At 35.8% G+C, this 21,101-nt stretch overlaps 1 protein-coding gene across 2 annotated transcripts in view; it reads right to left on the reverse strand.

The window, feature by feature from the left end:
• Window positions 1-1,162: 1,162 nt before the first annotated feature.
• FBXO38 (F-box protein 38) overlaps window positions 1,163-21,101 on the reverse strand; it is a 29,727-nt gene continuing 9,788 nt past the window's right edge. The window contains exons 10-22 of one of the 2 annotated variants that reach the window (XM_087924554.1): window positions 20,106-20,276; window positions 18,742-18,884; window positions 17,314-17,533; window positions 15,474-15,593; window positions 13,929-14,108; window positions 10,550-11,245; window positions 8,630-8,730; window positions 8,186-8,288; window positions 7,463-7,633; window positions 6,848-6,989; window positions 5,182-5,285; window positions 4,432-4,545; window positions 1,163-3,154 (exon numbers count right to left, since the gene is read on the reverse strand). In XM_087924554.1, coding sequence (XP_087780680.1) covers window positions 2,976-3,154; window positions 4,432-4,545; window positions 5,182-5,285; window positions 6,848-6,989; window positions 7,463-7,633; window positions 8,186-8,288; window positions 8,630-8,730; window positions 10,550-11,245; window positions 13,929-14,108; window positions 15,474-15,593; window positions 17,314-17,533; window positions 18,742-18,884; window positions 20,106-20,276 — 2,444 coding nt within the window. In that variant the 3' untranslated portion in view covers window positions 1,163-2,975. Of the gene's footprint in view, window positions 3,155-4,431; window positions 4,546-5,181; window positions 5,286-6,847; window positions 6,990-7,462; window positions 7,634-8,185; window positions 8,289-8,629; window positions 8,731-10,549; window positions 11,249-13,928; window positions 14,109-15,473; window positions 15,594-17,313; window positions 17,534-18,741; window positions 18,885-20,105; window positions 20,277-21,101 lie in introns of both variants that reach the window. The other variant, XM_087924553.1, reaches the window with a different exon arrangement.

Raw genomic sequence — 21,101 nt, forward strand, 5'->3', positions numbered from 1 at the left:
CTCTACCTCTGCCTTTGTGCAAGGAGGGACAGGAGGAGTCCTGCCAGAGCCCTGCAAAATGACCTCCAGCAGGCCACAAATGTGCATGTGGCTGCTCAAATGGTCAGAAACAGATTCCATGAGGGTGGTATGAGGGCCCAATGTCCACAGGTGGGGGTTGTGCTTACAGCCCAACACCGTGCAGGATGTTTGGCATTTGCCTGAGAGCACCAAGAATGGCAAATTTGCCACTGGCGCCTTGTGCTCTTCAGAGATGAAAGCAGATGAGCACGTGACAGAAGTGACAGGGTCTGGAGACGCCATGGAGAACGTTCTGCTGCCTGCAACATCCTCCAGCATGACTGGTTTGGCAGTGGGTCAGTAATGGTGTGGGGTGGCATTTCTGTAGGGGGCCACAGTCCTCCATGTGCTCACCAGAGGTAGCTGACTGCCATTAGGTACCGAGATGAGATCCTCAGACCCCTTGTGAGACCATATGCTGGTGCGGTTGGCCCTGGGTTCCTCCTAATGCAAGACAATGCTAGACCTCATGTGGCTGGAGCGTGTCACCAGTTCTTGCAAGATGAAGGCATTGATGCTATGGACTGGCCCACCCATTTCCCAGACCTGAATCCAATTGAGCACATCTGGGACATCATGTCTTGCTTCATCCACCAAGGCCACGTTGCACCACAGACAGTCCAGGAGTTGGGGGACGCTTTAGTCCAGGTGTGGGAGAAGATCCCTCAGGAGATCATCCACCACCTCATCAGGAGCATGCCCAGGCATTGTAGGGAGATCATACAGGCATGTGGAGGTCACACACACTACTGAGCCTCATTTTGACTTGTTTTCAGGACATTATATCAAAGCTGGATCAGCCTGTAGTGTTTTTTTTTTTTGAGTGTAACTCCAAATCCAGACCTCCATGGGTTGCTAAATTTGATTTCCATTGATAATTTTTGTGTGCTTTTGTTGTCAGCACATTCAACTATGTAATGAACAAAGTAATAAGAATATTTCATTCATTCAGATCTAGGATGTCTTATTTTTGTGTTCCTTTTATTTTTTGAGCAGTGTATATCAACCATGAACTTAGATCCAAGAGGCTTGCAAAAGAAATACCAATCATTTTATAGTTTGCAATGGTTACTTCAGTCTTTCAAAGGTTACCATTGAAAAGTTAAACTTCAATGCTTTTAATTGCTCTTATAAAAAACAAAATAGAAGGGATTCAGATGACATCAGTACACGTATATGCTCTTGTGCAAACACTGACACTCACATCAACACAACTCAGAAAACTATACAAATTCCTATTGTTTATACAATTAAAAAAATACAAATAAAATGAAGCCAACTTCATCACGGGGCTTAGTTTTGTACTAATAATAGAACATAAATCCTTGACTATGCTTTTTATTCTTGTCTTTCACACCCCTTTTCTCAGTGGCACTAATGAATGCAAAAAGTATAATTATTGCTTCAGACCAGCATGAAAAAGCAGAGAGATAAGCTCTCTAGAGACAAGCTCTCTAGAGACATACATAATAGAAAAACACGATTGGACACCAATCACCATACATTTCCACTTGCTGAGCAGGAAACCTATTCATATCTAACTGCTATTAAGCAATGGGTGTTTTATTTGAACCTTGATTATGTGACTTTCAGTGTCAATATATCACCCAAGAGAACTAGTAATCTTGTTTTTAAAATACCTAATTATGCAACTATTTTAACTATCTCAAGCCATCCAGAGAAGGAATATGTTGTCATTTTCAGAGTTCACAACACCCTGTTCACAACATATCAATTAAACAATGGAACTGAAATGCAATTTTCTTTTTGACTGTTCTTATAATAGAAATAAACGTTGCATCCATTAACCTAATAGGAACAAATTCAACAAAACGTTAATCTATTTATGATATAGTAAATTACTATAAACTTCAGATGAATTAAGTATCCTGACAGGACAATAACTATTGGCAATATTATTTGGTTTAGCTCACTTCTATGATACTAGTTATAAGCATACAAGTTATTACACAATATATTATTTTTTTCAGACTTTTCGATCCCTGTCAGAAGATGCTGAAAATAAATATGATACCAAATGGACTCATGAAACATGTTTTGGGTAAATCCAATCAAATAGATGTAAAAAGTAGCATCGCAGAATTTAGGCAAAAGTAACATGAGCAGCCACACATCGAAAACTAGTGGACTAATTTTTTTTAAAGGGCTTGCATCTTTCATGAAAGTAATATGTACTGAAAAAGAAAACTGAAAGAGAGGAAATTCATTTATTAGTTTATTGCTTATTTGCCTTGAACCTTTCTAGCCCATTTGTGCTTTCATTTGAACACTCAGGCTGGTTTCAGTTTGGTTTCTAGGATAGTTTTCTATAAATCACTTGCATGGCTGCTCTTTCCACTTCTGCCATTTGTCACTGGTTTAAGGTCTTCCAATTTCACTACCCCTTGAAAAATGCACAAGACTCAAAGGCTCTTCAACAGATTTACTCAGAATGGACTCTCAGATGTGTAAGGGGAGGGGGGAGGAGGAGAAAGAAGGCACAGATTAAAAGATTCCTGTGGCTCCTGAACACAGCATACGTAGGGTTTTGCTTCTGGCAAACCAACAAAAATACTGCTATGAATTAAATGAGCTAAGAAATTCAATTTTTTTTTGCCTTGCCGTAATTAACTGCCTTCATTTAAATAAAATTTGAATTAAACCTCATAATAAACATATGAAATATAGTCAACTTCATGAGGATTTTTTTTTTATGTAGGGTCCTCGGCATTCACTGCAACTTCTCCTGATACATTTACTACACAGCGTCCAATAGATGTTGAGGTGATTGGGAACCACACAAATTCAAAGATTTCTCAGTGCACTACAGCAGTGGGTGAAATCCATCTAGTTTCTGTGCTGGCAATACCAGTCAAAACACAGGAAGACCTGAGACAGCTTGCAGTTGGATGCATTCAGATGTAATCGTCCTCTACTGGCTCTCCATTAACATCACAGTAATGGATGAAGATAGCAACTACCCTCTGGAATACCCCTTTCTTCATCTGACGGAGTTCGGAGATCTCTTCACCTATCGTTTCCATGCAGATATCTGCTGACAGTTGTCCTTTTCTCCGGGGAGCATAAATAGTAGCTAGTTTTAGATGCAAAGAAAAAGAGAAAGGAAACAAGTGCAATTGTCACTGGAATGACAATTTAAAGCAAATCCATAATAAATGCTACATCAGGCATCAACATTCACATTTAACAATCTATCACATGAAAATAGCTTGCCACTAAAAAATTAATAACATTATGATTTGAAGCAGCTGATGCAATTATGAAATATATATATATATATAAATGTCCTTTTAAAGTCCAGCTTGATTATACCTTTTCCTTTCCTGTTAAGCTTCAATGGCACTTGAAACCAATATGCTATGTAAAATATTTTTATATATACCTCTACAGAATTTGAAAAAATACAAATACAGTCTAGACTCTAGAATGCCTTCCTACATTTTAGTACTCTAAATTGCTTTCTCAATTAACAATGAGAAAAAAAAATCCATAATTGACATATTGCTACAGGAAAAAAACTTAGAAATACTGTAACTGATTTATCAAGTTAAAAAAAAACTAGGATATTATGCAGAATTCAAAAACAAATCTGTGTTCTTTATCCAAAACTAACAATCCTCATATTCTCGACTTCATATTGCACCAGCCACAGAAACTCCTATATAAATTATCCAAATTCATCTAATTCTAAAGCCATAGATTGCTGCAGCCAGATTTGACTTCTTTAGGAAGGTCAACTTATACCCCAACAGCCAAGCAGGACAAGACACATAATTATATAAGCCGACTGGAAAAGCTATTTCAAAATTTGCTTTAACTGATGCTTTAAAGCCAGCTAGTGAACAGCTAGCAAGGATGGTATTCTACAATATGGACACATGTCCTATCAATTCCTTCACAAATGAGCTTGCCTGATTCATAATGAAGGGCAAATATCCTCTAACATTCCAGAAGTCAGATTATAGAATAATGGATATAAATTACAGAAAGGCAGTTCCTGCAGCCAAAACATCCTAAGTGCAGTTCACTATGGATCCATTTACCAGATGAGAACCTTTCACAGGCTGTGCTCAAGCCAAGTTTAGACAATCATCGACTGTGGATATGGACGTTTTGATCTAGATTTTGAAATAGAGGGACTCCATAGCCTAAGTGAACACTTCAAACTCTGTGTTACTGCTATGGAAATATTTAAAACAATTGCATAAATACAACAATACGAAACACATACGTAAAGACATTCCCTGTAACACTGTAAACATATTACACTTTTGTTTAAAATGAAACTATGTTACTGTATAAATACTTCAGGTTCCCTGGTAAACACAGGGTACTCAAAGGTTTACTTACTCTTTTCATCATCTTCAAAATCATATCTTGCATACCCATTAGGATCAGCTGTCCTCAGGGACCTCAACCATGGAAAATCAGTTATCATTGAATAGGGAGCTCCATCTACAACACCTACAGTAGAACAGCCAGAAAACAGGTCTCTGGATTTCTTTTTTCAATTGAAATAAACTTGTCTTGCCTACAACTGTCTTAGACTTTTGATGAACAGCATTCATAAAATAACAGATATACTTGGTTATTTGCAAGATATACACAATAGGATGAGGAGACATACTAGTTACACCTCTTTTGTGTATCTGACCACACATTTATAGATGAAACGTGGCTTACATATACTTTCCTTACATTATGTATTCTTGTGCCACTCGTCCCTTTTAACACAGAGAAGTCTGCCACTGGAAGGAAATTGCTCCTCTCCTTTGCAGTCATTTTACCATGCTGAACTATACTGAACTAAGGAAATCAAAATATTTGCAATACCAAATGCATATTATCTATATGTCAACTGAAATTTTTCTTCCTGCAGACATTTCACATTTTCATCATGAAAAATAAATTACTTTTTAAAATATAATTTATATTTAAATATAAATATAATTTAAATTTTAAATGTAAATGATATTTTTTTAAAAACAATTCTAAAGCTGGAATGAGCTATTTTTTGTTGTTGTCTAACACATAGGTTATAATGTGAATCTTTTCTTAAGAAATGTTTATAACTGCTTTCAAGGTCTCTGTAATACTTACCTTCTAGAGTGTAAATATCTCTGCCCCAGGGATATCTTGTATATTTTTTTAGATCGTCTTCTGTTCGTGTGGCTTCAGGAAAGAATTCATATTTAATAAGCTCTCTGAAGGACCAAATGAAGAAAGCATATGAAAATAAATGAGATATTTATCAAAAACGACCTAAGATGTTGAAATTACAAATAGGACTTTCCCAAACTGACATTCTTTAGATGCTTCTCTTATGATTCCCAGCCTCCCTCATTGGTTGTCAGTTGTTGGTTTTCAACTCCCATACATTTTATCTATTCATTAAATTTAGACGCATCATTACTTAAGTAAACGTTCAAGGTAATTGCAGAACACATAAGGGAATCAAATTGTGGACTACTCTTACAGGCAATAAAATAACAAGTACAGCTATGCTAGAGTGTGATTTAACCTTACTCCATGTATAAAATATAAGCTGAAAGAATTATTAATATAGGTATCTATTCATTCAAAAACACACACAAATGATATGGTACATGTATGCATGAATGTATGTATCTACTGGCTCTTCACCCAGGACTTTGGCAAGGAAGTGTGAGATCCCTAATTTCATCATGCATGGCATGTTTTATACTTAACCTTTATGCTTTTATTAATTTGATTGTAATTTCTTTGCTTGTTGTAAGGTGCTTAGAGTCATTGCAAGTTGGGAAGCATAATAATAATAATAATAATAATAATAATAATAATAATAATAATAATAATAATAATAATAAGCGGATGAAACCATCGGTCACATACTGAGCTGTTGCAAGACAATAGCTCAAACTGACTACAAACAACAAAGTCGCTCAGATGGTCCACTGGAACTTGTGTCACAACTACCATCTGCCTGTAGCAAAGAATTGGTGGGATCATAAGCCTGAAAAAGTGGTTGAAAATGAGCATGCAAAACTACTGTGGGACTTCCGAATACAGACTGACAAAGTTTTAGAACACAATATCTCGTATATCACAATTATGGAGAAGAAAAAAGTGTGGATCGTTGACATTGCCGTACCTGGTGACAGCAGAATCAACGAGAAACAACTTGAAAAAATCACCAGATATCAGGACTTGAAAATTGAACTGCACAGACTCTGACATAAACCAGTGCAGGTGGCTCCATTGGTACTCGGCACACTGGATGCTGTGCCTAAAGACCTAGGCAAGCACTTAAAAACAATTGGAGCTGACAAAATCCCCATTGGTCAGCTGCAGAAGGCCACCTTACTGGGATCTGCTCGCATAATCTGCCAATACACCACGCAGTCCTAAACGCCTGGGAAGTGTTCGACTACTGATTTGTGATACGAAACCCAACGCAGTTATCTTGTTTGCTGTGTACACTGTCATTTTTGTATATTATTGTAACAACAACAATAATAATACCACTACTACTATTCTTTCTAAAACTCCAAAAGAACAGAATCTTTCTGTTCTGACTTTAAAGACTGCCATTACTATTTCAGGCTTCTTCTACCTGAGCCAGATCAGAACCAAACTGTTTTATTTGAAAAAATCAATACCGTCACCCTGAAGCTGGAAGTCTTCTGACCCATTCAATTGAATCGCAAGACCATTTTGAAGAATGCATGTGCTCACAAACAGAAACACAAACTTTTGGCAATAAAGATCACTTGGTTAGCTGACTTACTGATTGATATTTGCTATTGTGTCCATCCAACTGCGAATCCGGACTTTATTACGAACATTTGGAGGATTACTGAATTCATGAATGACGCAGATATGATATGGATAAGGACCACTAAATATTTTTTGCTCAAGAGTCAGCGTGTCTACCTGTAAAACGGGGAACATGCTTGTAAGAATAGCAAAATACATTTCTGCAGACAAATAATTTCATTAATTTTCACCATAATAAGAATACTTTTGAAGAATTTTGAATCTATTTTACTAAACATGACATAATTTAAATGCCCCTGTTGTGATGAGCAATAGATTTATGTGTCATTAATCTCACCCCCCAAAAAATCATAGACTCTATGATTCTATATTTTATTACTGATCTGATTTCCTCCAACAAAGCATGTTTACAGAAGTGAGAAACAACATCTATTTAAAAGACATGCACCCATTTTGGGAAATTTACCCAGGTTTGGGAAGTACTGATATAACGGTGCAACAAACATCAACATGAATAAAATTTCAATTAAAATATGCCATTAAAGTCAGTTTATGCTAGTAGTCTTATGCTATAAAGAAAAAATAGCGGAGTATATATATATACATGAAAGTGAAAGCTAGCCACCTACCTGTTGCATTGGACGAAGATAAATAATCCGGTTTCTCTCTGGAGGCATCCGGAGTATCTGATCTAGGACCTGATCCATATTTAATTTCTTACACTGAGCATAATCAAAACGATTGACAATGGGTGCATTCTCTACTTTTAAGTGCTTAAGAACACGACACCTGGTGGCTAAAAGGGAAAAGCAACAAAGTAAACAAGTACACATAAAAAATTACTCATTTAATAACCCAGATTGCCAATGGCATTTTTATGAACAGTTTAGCATGGACAATTGGCTTAATTTGCATGTTGTTGTTTTGAAAAGGCACTTGGAATCATCAACCTAGAAGAATCATCAAGGGCAACACAAAGGTATGAATGTTTTAAGTATTTACATGCCATGAGCCTCTTTATGTATTTAATTAGGACTAGAGATTATGAGTGATAATTTAAATGCATTTAGTCCATATGGTGTAATCAAATAACCAGAGAAGCAGTAGATACCCTTTCATGGAATGTACTCAAGCAACTGGATTAACCTGGGCTCCTGTACTGAGGAGACTGACCTAAACCATCACTTGTAACTCCATGATTCTATATTTTATTACTGATCTGATTTCCTCCAATATAGCATGTTTATAGAAGTTTAAAAGACATTTATGGTTCAGCTTATTAAAAATACTCCATCAATGCCATCAGATTTTCAAGAACATTTCTCACACTTCAACAAAGTGTACATACCATGAATGAACATCATTTTAGGGCAGTCTTTCAGCACCAGGTCTGTTATGCCGCAGTTGGTCAAGGTGATTCCAACAAGGTTTTTTGATTTTAGTGTCAAAACCTAGAAAATTTATTTTTAAGAGTTAAAAACTGCTACATGAATCATGCCAAACCAATTAACCAGTCAAATTATTAATCGCCAGAAAACCTAATGTTAGGTGAGAAATTGTGGGCAGCACTGAAAACGGGGATCTATATCTGAAATTCTCTTTTCTTAGAAAATTTTTCTCCTTCGCTCCTGGCATCTGCAATGTTCTTAACTGGAAAACACTGGCCACTCTGGCTGAGACTAAAGTGTAAATTGTATGGAAACCACTTAGCAAGAAAATATATTTAGAAAACACAAGTTTCAATCATCTTTAATATGACTGATTGTCCATAATTCTGACCCAAAGTACTCACCTGGATGTGGTCATCCTCAATCACAGGATCACTGGTGCTTGTGGACTTGTCAGCTGTCCGTTTTCTTTTCACTGAATGTCGAGATTTTGGTTTGGCTGCTTCTGAGAAGGCAAATAAAATAAATAAATGATTGGTTACAGTTGTGACAGTTTTAAAATACTGACAATAATGATATATCTTGAAGATTTCTTTAGAAACTTCTAGACAGAATTAAGATTCCAAAATCAGTTTCAGAATGGTGGGCAGTAACTAGTGAATGTGACAAAATATTAAGAATTAGTTCTTTTGGAATGCTTTTTTAAACATTTCAATCTATCCCGAAATCCCTGACAATCTTAACAATACTTGAAGGAGAGACTAAGCAGACCTGACTCTACTTAAATCTTTCAAGATCAACCAAGGTCTGATAGGTGATATCAACAACTGTGATTCTGCCTTAATAGAAACTATTAATTTTCTAGCTTTGCATAATATAAGTACAGCAAGGATAAGGACATGACTCTTCAAATGTTACTGAACTGCAATTCTAGCATTCCTAAACATGGGACATAATTATTTTAAAGTCTGTCCATCACTGAAAGTGTTAGAAAACCATAAAAGGTGTTAAAATGACACAAATAATAGGCTGAAGTTTTACTAAGTTTCATTTAGTCTGTTGAGAAAAGCAGGAAAAGTTCTGCATAGTATTTTCTAAATATGACTTGCACAAATGGGATTAGATGTGTACTGTACAGTTAAATAAAATATGCTTCTAGGTGTAAGATAGGTAATGCAGACTTTTTTTTTTTACTTTTCAGGATTAAATTTTTCAATCTGTTCATGGATGAGAGAATATGAAACTGCCATATTAAACCTCTGATTACAGAAAGAATACAGAATAACTAATAATTAACCAATATTTACTTCATAATAAAATGATAATACCTGCCATAGTGTTGGATGTAGCACTTCCCAAGAGATTTAACTGTTCATTATGTCACTTTACAAATAAAAGTAAATTCTACAAGCCCAGATGTAGCATCACAGATATGATTCAAAACAAAAATGCCCTGGAAATGCTGATGAAAAGCTATGTATATGTGCATATGAGTATTTATGTATATACATACAAATAAAAAAAACAATGTGGCTTTTTGCGAACAGCTTGACAGTGAAAGAAACACATATCTGAGGAGAGGAAATTCTCCTCAGAATTCAGAATTAGGATTTACATTTCCTTTTGTTTTGTTTAGTTCATATTTTGGATCTGTATAGCTGAAACATACATGTTATTTTACTGCCTGTGTAATTGCAATAAAGCAACGGCGTGAGAATGACAATCACTGTGGTAGAAATCATTTGAGTTCCACATAAACAATGACAGAGACATTTAGAATTCCAACTGTCATTATAATTAAAATATAGTATAATCATGTAAGAAAGATGAAACATGCAAGAATTACCCTTGGGTATTTATTTCCCTGAATATATATTTTAAATTGAAGAACTGACTATAGAACATAGTTAACAATATCTCTTTCGTATGCTGACAGTATTTCTCGATTCACCTTATTGGGAAGGTGTTTAACATTGCTAGAATTCTTAGAGAAGGTACAGTACAGGTTCTGTGGGAATATTAAAGTGGTTAGAGAATATCATTGAAAGAACTATACTGATGAAAACAAGTATAGAACTACAATGCAATACCATAATAGGACTCCTATATGAAATCAACTCAAAAATGTCATTCCATAGCAGCTTTCATTCTTCCATTTCTATTCATATGCAGATCTGTTAATACAAGAATTGGGATAATAATTTTAAGAACGCATTACTGCTAATATAATAATATATAACTTTTGTATTCTACACTCCTTTGGAGCTAGGGTGACAAAGCAAGACAATTTATACAAGACAATAATTTACATAATGTAATCTTACCTGGCTGAGACACCAAAGGCACATGGGAAAGTCTACTTCTAGCTCTTGTTAAAGGTCTACGAGGATAATCTTCATTGTATTCCATTTCAAACCTTGCTTGCTGTAAAGTACTGCTCTCCTCATTAGCAGTCCCACAGACACCTTCATTCATCCTCTCATTGCTGGCTTCCCCTGAGGAATCACAGTTTGCTAATGTTCTCAGAGAAAGTTCTGCTCCCCCCACAGGTGGCCCATTTGTACCACAGGCTCCACTGGTAGATGGACATTCATCATCAGAAGCACCATTAGTTCTCTTTTGCTGGCTCTGAGGCACATAGCAGGAACACCTGGAGCATAAAGAATTATCTTCATCATCCCGTTCCCTGGAATCTTCATTCCTACAGAGACACTTCTCAGAATCCTCTGCAGCTATAGAAAGGGACTCAGTGGAGCTATCTGCTTTCCTGACATCTTCCAGGCTTTGAGAAGCAGCAGAGGATGAGCTTTCTGGAGGTCCAGTGTCCCCACCATAGCTTGGGTTACAATCTTTGTTTTTATTTTTTTCGGTGGTCACATCACTGGCTGCTTTCATATCTGCTTTAATCTGCTCACTGGTGACTTGACAACCCTTTTCACAGCTGCTCTCCTCAGAAAGAAAAAGTTTCACCCGACTGGCACTACCTCTTTTCCGCAGTGGAGCTTTGCCTTTACCACTCACTGCTGAAATATTGGAAAAGCAGAAGAGCAATATAAAGTAATGCAAAGACTGCAACACAGACAATTGCAGGACACAGTACACGTAAATATAAGTCTTAGGCTGACTAGAGTAGAAAACTCAGGATAAAAAGCTATGTAGTAATAGGAATTAGATACGAAAGGTCAACGGGGGAATAGCAGAGGCCAGAAGAGGTAGGTGGTAGAGTGAGGATGATTCAAAAGGGTAGAGATGGGTGGGTGGGGAGAGCTGAAGGAGAAGCAGTTTGTCAAGGTAGGAGAAGCATGAGTCCTTGTGTAACTATTTCAATTGGGACTGCCATAGTTATCAAAACATTTTTTAAAAAATATCATAATTTTAGAGAGTGAGGTTTATTTCAATTAACAAATGGCCTTTGGAATTTAAAGGCCATAAATTATTCTGTTGGAAACACTAAATTTCAGTTAGAGGTGAGAAAAGTAAAGTTGTAATTTTTGTAGCTCAAGGTTGAAATGAGAAATCTTTGATGCTCTCGGAGCTTGGTTGTTTTCTTCAGATGCTTTCTTGTAGATATCTGTGCTAGTGATATTATCTAGTTTGGGTAATGAAACCCTAAAAACTTCCTGAAATTAGTAAAGTATTAACAGTCATTATGCCTCCCCAAAAACCCATGTAAAGTTTAAATGTTAAGGGATTTGGAACTTTAGTAAATATTAATAGTCAGGGTTTGAAACAACCAAGATTACCTATTTCACCATCCTTTTCAAAAACTATTACAGTTTATACAACAAAAATGCTAAGTGTACTGTATGTGTTATTTCCAAAAAAAGTGAAGAAAACAAATATACTTGATAGTAATACAATAGAATTCTGCAAGGAATTGTGTATCTGTCAGATTATCATTCTGAAACAAATTTGACCATGAGAATTTTACAAATTGCAGTAAAACCAAATGGCTTAGTTCAGATTATTGCATATAAACCCTATAAATTCTGAAACAAGCACATTCCCTTCACCTCGTTAAAACCCAAGAGGAGAGAGAAAATGGCCACATTAAATCAGTGTCTTCCTATGTAAAAATTTAAGAGAACTTACAGTATGATTTAATCCCTTAAACTTTGATTTAATATCCTGCCTTATTTATTTAAAATTCCAAACTATAGTTAAACACAAAATCCATGACTGGGTGTAACTCAAAATCCATGATTGGATGTAATTCTAAATCTTTTTAAAACAAACTAGACAATCTATAACCTGCTGGATCATCATTTCAGAGACATTTCCTTACCTAACCAGAGAAAGAGAATGGCCTCAAGAAGGCAAAAGAACAGAAAACAATTTCCAGGCAAAAAACAAAAGCAATTCCCAACTTCCTGTCGCTTGGCTATTAATTTTCTTTGTACAAATTGGCAGGAAGTGTTGGAAAGATGATCATGTGACAACAGCAGTATGGCTACACAGCAACACTATAGCAGCTACAATTCAAAATTTTGGACATTTTTAAATCAGCTTATTTGAAGTTTGCTGATTTAAAAATTGGTGCCCTATAATGCCCAATTAATGCTTACAACTAATCTAATAGAAGAATTTCAGTAGTGCATAGACTGTACTCCAATATTAATTCTGAATCTTTATTGAACAATGCTACTGTTAAGGCAATCAAAGCTGTATGTATACTCTGCTTCTAGAAAAAGTGTGAACATCCTATTAAAATAGTATTTCAAAAGCTATAATATTTACTATTTATTAATGAAAGATATGTAACTGCCCTTATCAAAAGTGACTTTGGCAATGCACAATTAGATAAAAACCACAAAACCTCAGATATTGGAAGACTGCTATCATGTCTCCTCTAATCCTGCTCTTCATCAGACTGGACATACCCAGTTCCCACAACCGTTCACTGCATGTTTTAGCCTCCTCTAATCATCTTTGTTGTTCTTCTCTGTACTACTTCTAGAATCTCAACATCTTTTCCATATTGTGGTGACCAAATGCAATATTCCAAGCGTGGTCTTACCAGTGCAGTATAAAGCAGTATTGACAGTTCACATGATTTTATCCCTCTGTTGATGCAGATAGGAGTGCACTGGCTTTCTTTGGCAACTACAACACATTGGTGGCTCATATTTAAGTGACTGTCTACTACCCTGTTTCTCCAACAATATGGCCTCCCCCAATAGGAAGTCCCAGCATGTTTTATAGGCATGAAATGAAATTAAGTCCCTCCCCCCAAATTAAGGCCTATATTAAAACATGCGAAATGGAGAGGAATGGTGGGGGGGGGGGGCTTGCCGTTAGGAAGTACTTTTGTTGCACACCTGGATATGGTGCTGCCTGCGTTGACCCCGATATGAAGTGCCCCACCAATGCTAAGGTCAACATCCAAGTCATTGCTGCCCGCCTGAAGATGCAAGGGGGGGGGGGAATTAAGTCACCCCCCAAAAGACGGCCTAGCCATTTTTTCGGGGCTCAAAAAAAAAAAAAAAAAAGACCCGGCCTTATTATATGAGAAACACGGTAGGATTCTGAGATCCTTCTTAGTTATTGTTGAGCCGGGTACTATGTATTCTCTGCTGGTTCATTTGGTTTTCAAATGTTTTATTTCAAAATTTCTCTTTTCAAAAAAATTTGAAGCACTACATAGACCCATTTTGTAACACAGAAACCATTTTTCTACGTACCCTAGGAAATTAAAACTCTCACCTAAGGGTTCCTGGATTTCTACTGGATCTCTAACTCTTTCCTCTCCATCTGAGTAACTTTGTGCAATGCTGTTTGTGATACAGGATCTTGAGCTTGCCATGTTTTCATCTTCGTCTTCACTGTCTGAATCATGGACTGTAATAGGTGCTAGGTTTACACTAGGTTGAAGACCACTAGGTCCTGAAAAAGACGAGAACATCAACATTCAATTATTCATATGATTATTCATGTGATTATTCAATGAGCATGTCTCACCTTGATTCAAACATGTATCTAAACTAGCTGGGATTTGTAGCATGGTTTGGAATACCTACCCAGAGGAGTTTCCACAGTCCATATATCTGTTTTTTCTTCTTCTTCAAGTTCCCTTCAAACACCACAGATGGGAATAAAAACAAGTATGTACTCTGTTTTGTATCAAGCTGGAATGCTTCACAAACTTCCTTTAGACATTCACTTGAACATACTGAAGTCTTAAAGAAAAGCAGATTCACCATGCTTCCAACCATTCAGGTGGGAGGTCTGAAGGGAGCTATGCGCATGTCCACATGAATGTAAACACAACTATTGGTGTGAATGGGTTCCTTGCTTTTTTCAGGCCCTGATAATATTCAGAGCTGCATATACAAGGGTAGTAATCCTTCAGAACTCCCACATGGAAACTATTGAGAGGTCACATTGAATACATGACTCCAATTTTTCTCTAGTCTGAGTCCTTCATACGATTAGGCAAATTAGATTTTGTTTTTTGGTGTTCTCCAAATCTTTTACTAGTTCCTTCCTGCCACAATCAATTAGTACCATACAATGCAAATAGATTAATCCAGATATATATTTGTAAAATGATGAAAATGTATTCTGTTGCATAAATATAGCAAAAGAGAGAGAAAAATGAAAGCTATAAGATACTGCAATGATAACCAGCGGTTACTAAAAGCCTTCTTGTTGGTTGGAAGTAATGTTTTCTACCTTAGAAACCAAATTTCTAAGGTATCTCTGCACAACACCAATCCTGAAGGAAAGGGATACATAACAATATCTCAACTGAATAGCAAAGTAGCAAGTAAAGTGTTTTGGCAGTCAGAACAAGGTTAATGCGGTATACCAGGCAGCAATGCAAGCTTGAAATCCAAAGTTCATACTGTGCTAGAACTATGAACTTATTATATATATGCATAATGCAATATAAAATAAATATATAAACTTAAGTTTTAGCAATGAATCTCAACCTCCACATAAGCAATGTAGGAAAATCTATGTAGTTGTTAGAAGTTGAAACTGACTTGATGGCCGTTAATCAATTCAATCAATCAATTCAATGGTCTATTTCCAAAGTAATGTAACAATTACTGTACTGAAAATTGATTTAGTATTTGAAATCAACTAATGTCAATATTAGATGTTTAACGTCAACCTATGCCACTTTAAACTGTACACTTTATCCTAATAGTAATACTATCTTGGTGAACCTTAACAGCAATCAACTGATTTGGATTCAGCCAGTAAAACAAGTAAGTAAGAGAAGGAAATTGCCATAAAAATTACCTGCTTGTTCTTCATCTATTTCCATGGGAAGAAGTGCTTGATTAGTTGCAATTGCTTCACTGTGGCTCTCCACCAAAGCCACCCCATCTTCCTGTGCAACCTCCTCTATTTCATTCAGTGCTGTAAAAACAAGTAAGAATGATCCAGATAAAAACATAAAAATGTTCTAAGTGGAACAGCATCACTTTAAGCCTGGAAAAACTTCAAAAAATAACTAATGGGGCATTTTAAAATTTTGATGGAGGCTTTCCATGTTGTGCTGTACAACATAATCTGAGAGAGAAAATGTAGCTTTCAAATTAAAAGATAAGAATGCTTACAATAAAAAAAAATCCTATAATTCTACAGTAATCTAAAGACAATATTAAGTTATATTACCTACTAAGCAAAAATAAGAAGTTTGTATTAAATGGTATTATTTCAATGGTAAAAATCATACTTGTCAAAAATAAGAACGAACATTGATGCAACATGAAAAAGGATAATTTTAGAACATTATGTGTGATAGATTAAATTGATATGTTCTTCATTGTTTAAGAGAAGCAGTAGGGAATGTTAATAGTTATTATTCTGTGTGATTATGTTAACATCAAATTCAGTATCAAGCTTCAGTAATTATCCAAATAGACCTCCTCCAGAATGAAGTGTGGCCTTTCAAATATTCTATCAGTGAACCTGTAGTTGTAATTAACCCCATGTCTATTATCAACCTGGTAATAACCGGTAATAACTAGAGTGCTGAACTAACCATCTTCTAACACTAAAAATTCCTAAAAATATTTCTTTACTAAAAAGTAAAGAAAATATTCTAAGGTATTCTGGATATTGATAACGCTAATGTACAGAATTGCAATATACTCTTTCCATCTTTGTTGTAGTTTCTTTGAATTGGTTTCTGCCTGTTCATTGGCACTCTTCAGCATATTAGTTCAAAACAGGAACTCCATCAAGTCTGGAAAAAGCTTCCCCCCTGTTTTTCTTTTTGTTCCTATCTTCAGTCACTTTATAAATATCATACTATGAAAAGGATTGTTAGTTTGGTACAGTGGTTAAAGCACTATAAATCAGGAAACTGTGATCAATGGTGACCTCGGGCCAGTCACTTTCTCATAAAAAAAAAAAGATAATGGCAAATCACTGGTGAAAATCCTGCCAAGAAAACTTGGCAGATTAACACTGCCTTGAAGGAGCACATTGTACAGCACACACAAATATTGAAAGATTCTGCAAAGTTAACACTTCAGAAGCAGTTCAGAATGGCAGCTGATAGTAACAGATGCCAACTAAATGCATGTTATGTAAATGGTGGCTTATTATAGCTTAATGAGCACACTTGTATAGCAAAAGGGAAATAAATTGTTTATAGGACACTTTGGGATTTACATACACAACAGACGCAAGGATGAACATAGATACATTGTACAGGTTTTTAAGTATAGCATGAAAGCCAGTTTGGTGCAGTGGTTAAGGCATCAGGCTAGAAACTGGGAGACGTGAGTTCTAGTCCTGCTTAAGAATTAAGCAGCTGGGTTATCTTTGGCTGGTCACTTTTTCTTGACCTAGGAAGAAGGCAATGGCAAACCATTTCTGAAAAACCCTTGCCAAGAAAACTGTAGGGATTTTGTCAGACAGTTGCTGAAAATTGGGCATGGCTGAGAAAAAAAAGCTGAGCATAAAGAATTAATTTAGTGATAAAAATTAAAAGTGAAGAAAAAGTAAGATGTGAAACTTCCCGGGAAGGGGAGGACAATACTTTTCTCCTTATTGGTGGCCTATATACCATATATAGACACTCAACCACATTATTAAAAAAATGTTAAAAATTATTAATAAAACTTACCATCTGCTGCATTCTGCTGTTCCTCCATCTGTTCCTCCTGTCGCAATTCATTTTCTTCATTTTGATCATTTGGTTGCTGGTGATTATTATGGTGAATATTGGCATTATTGTTCTGGTGATTATTATTATTGTCGTTTTCATTGTTGGAGTTCTGGTTGCTCACCAAAGCAGAGGAAACTCCAATTCCTGTACCTGCACTCAGACCTACACGAGCACAACCCTGAAATACATTAAAGGTTTACTGACTGGCAACTCACAAAAGTTGCCAGGATAGTATTAATCAAAGATCACAAGAAAACTGACATTTGAACACAAAGTGACCGTTTCTAGATACTTCAATGCTCTTCTCCAGAGAATACTGAATATTTCTGAAATGGCAGTAAGCCCTTCTTGATGATAGTCTGTATAAACACTGCTCTTTTATCTGTTATATTATTGGTTTAATATGAGGGTAAATAATACTTTTTAATATTAAGTATTAAGAAAAGTGACAAAGCAGCTTCTTTGAAGCTTCTTTGCTGAGTTACTTCGCAAAAAAGCAGCTTTTTTACTGAGCTACTGTGCAAAGCATAAATGTTTCCTCCTCATGCTGGATAGCAAAACCTGAGTATTATAACCTGACCTGGCTTTGCTGACAATGAAGCTATTTTGTCCAGTAGCCCATGCCTTCCCAGTCTGAGTTTTGCAGACCTTCAGAAGATAAGTGAAGGATTCTGAGAGCCCTTGAAGAGGACCGTTTGGAATCTGGTGGGTCCAATGTCTTGGGGGACATGGCAGTGCAAGATATTTGTGGGGAGGAGGGGGAATTGATAGATGGGCATGTTATGGCATCTCCACAAAATTAAATATTGTACAGAACCCACCCAGTTATTCTTCATTCTGTAGAATTCTTAACTTTGAAACAGAGTTGGAAATAGCTTTTTTTTTGGGGGGGGGGGGTGCTGTAACTTTGAACAGTCATTAAATGATCTGTTGTACCCCGAGGATTACCTGTATTTTTATAATCAGCCTCTTGCTTGATACTTCTATTGTTACTTGCAATACTGAACTAGTTTTCAACACTTATGTCTTATCATTATGCAGAATTAATCTGACTTGAGATGTGGAGTGCACACCAGTCCTGTTCCCAGATTCCGGCCATTCTTGCTGCTTTGAACTTTTTCTTTCAAATTATCACACTTCTATTGCATGAAAAACTACCAAAAAACAGGACACAGGAAAACACAGAAAATTATGATGAAGCTTATGGAAGGCTCATGTTTTTAGCTCAGGCTTACCCTTTGTGTGAGCAGGTGATTGCCTGCATAGGATTTTAATTCCATCCATTAATCAAATAAAATGTTATCAATTTAAAAGCGCTCAGTAGAAGCTTAATATAGTGGGTTTTGGTGCACACTTCAAAACTTAACGTTATTTTTTTATGCTCACCTTGGGTGGTTCCCGAAACATCTGGTCCAGAGAGATAAACTCCAGGCTTGGTAGTAATTCAATAAACTGACTAAAAGAGTCTAGTTTTATTGCATGGCATCTCACCAGGGTGAGATCAAAAAGCCGAGTCCATCTTGAATGATCTACAGAAAAAACAAATGGGCTTATCACAATATATTTTCCTAAATATACTTTCCAAGTTTGAATAAATAATTATTCCTCTTTGACCATATCAATTTGGATTTCTTCTTCACAGCTATCATTCCAAAAGTGGATTCCCAGTTATTCTAATGAATACATTTTGCTGAAAGCCCCCATTTTCACAGATGGCTAGTTACACAGAATAATAAATACTATTAAACTAAAACAAACTCCACACCTCTCAAACTTAAAATACATTCCCTTTGTTACATTTCTTGCTACATTCCCTTAAAATACATTCCTTGTTACAGTACAGGTGAAATACAGAAAAATAACAAATCAAGCATCTTGGAAACTAATAGTAATTATTTCAGAAGCCTAGAGCGGGAACATTGAAAAATATATATACTTTTGTGGCTGATCACAATGAGTTTAAACTCTACAGGTTTTAATAAAATTCCATTAGCACAGCTTTCATGAATAAAAGTTTCCTCTGTTCATGAACTGAGTAGGTATTACTCATTGAATCATGAGTGGGTATCCATTTAATGCTCAAGGAATGCATTCAACACCCTTCTACATTTGTAACCAGGGGTTTACGATGCCGGCAAGTTTATATAGCTTTTCATAAAATAATTCAACGTACTTTATTAAAATATTTTATGAGGCTACTCAAGTGGTTTGGAAACTACAACTAGTATTTAGGAACTAGAGTGCTCAATAACACTCTGCTTGGTTTACATGTGCACTGAATACAATTAACTCTGTATAGAAATACCTCTAGCATTTTTTTTAAATATTTGGTTATGTATTTTACAATATATATCCAATATAAAATGATAATGCTCTAGTCCTCATACAAATAATCATCACATGAGTATTCATTACAACCACTATGGTTCATTTACTCTTCCCCTAATTGTTGTGATTTTATGGTTTTAATTTTTGACTAATTTATCATATTGTATTATAAGCCACTTTAGATTTTACAAAAAAAGAATAAAATGTATAGAATAACAATGTTAATGTTCCGGTAGCACCATATGAATTAAAATGAAATGGCTTTCTTAGATCAATCATATAGGCTGACATGATAAAAACATACAGACATCAAAGTTGACATATATACAACAAAAATAATTCCTTAAAATAATCCATTTATTTAAGGAGAGGATATGTGCAATTTATTGAGGGACTTTACCAGATGTTAGTGAATACAATACCTGTGATCCAGCTACTTGGATTATGTAAATGAGGGCAGTTATATATGACAAGGTATTTAATAGAAGAGAAGACTTCATTTACTGCTTTCATTCCTATGTCTGTGATAATGCCTGGATTTTCAACCACATCAGCTAATCCATATTTCACTAGATCTGCATTGATCATTTTACCTAGACACAGACAAAGAAAAAAAAGAACCTTTTTCCCCCCATGACTTTATACAGCGATGCAGTCTGAATACTGGCCACAGCTACATTAACTCACCTCTTGATCTTAGAAAACAAGAATAGCAAAACAAAAGCATGCTTTCTAATAATCACAAACTGATCTGTAAGAGCTAACTTAGCAAACTATGCTAAGGTTAAATTTTAACCAGCCCCTACTTTATTTCTGTTTTAAAATACATCACCAACAATCAAGTCTGGCATAATTAATTATTCTATTAATGTTAAAAATATGACAAAATAATGGGCTGCAAAATTGAGATATACAAAATCAGTAAGATGAAACACCAATATTCCATTAGAAGCTACAGATACGAAGTTTATGTGAAAAAAACTTTAGCAAATTTCCTTATTCTCCTACACAAAGGAATAAAGCTAAGTGTACAACTCTACCAGTCTTGCATAATGTATAGCTTGCAAGCCACGTTTTTAAAAAAATAACCAGCTGACTGCCACCAAATGTTACTGCCCATAAGAAGGATCTATAGCTGCCAGCTAGTTTTCACATCAATGTCCACCTCAAAAGGCACATTAGTACCTCTAGGTTTCATGGACACTGCCAGCTTTGCTCTTGTCATTGTGCTGTTAGCTGCCAAAGAGCTAACTGGCCCCTTAGGTATTCCTTTGTGACCCATAATTATTTTGAAGATATCAATCTGGTCCTTGGTACTGTGCAATTTGTGCAAGCCTGCTTTACCATACATTATTGCTAAAAAGACCAGTATATATTTCGGTTATTTCCTTTGCACATGCTTCTTCAGGAAATGAGAA

Source organism: Pseudonaja textilis, chromosome 2 (assembly GCF_049901715.1).
Source record: "Pseudonaja textilis isolate UNSWEBS1 chromosome 2, rPseTex1.2, whole genome shotgun sequence".
NCBI lineage: Eukaryota > Metazoa > Chordata > Lepidosauria > Squamata > Elapidae > Pseudonaja > Pseudonaja textilis.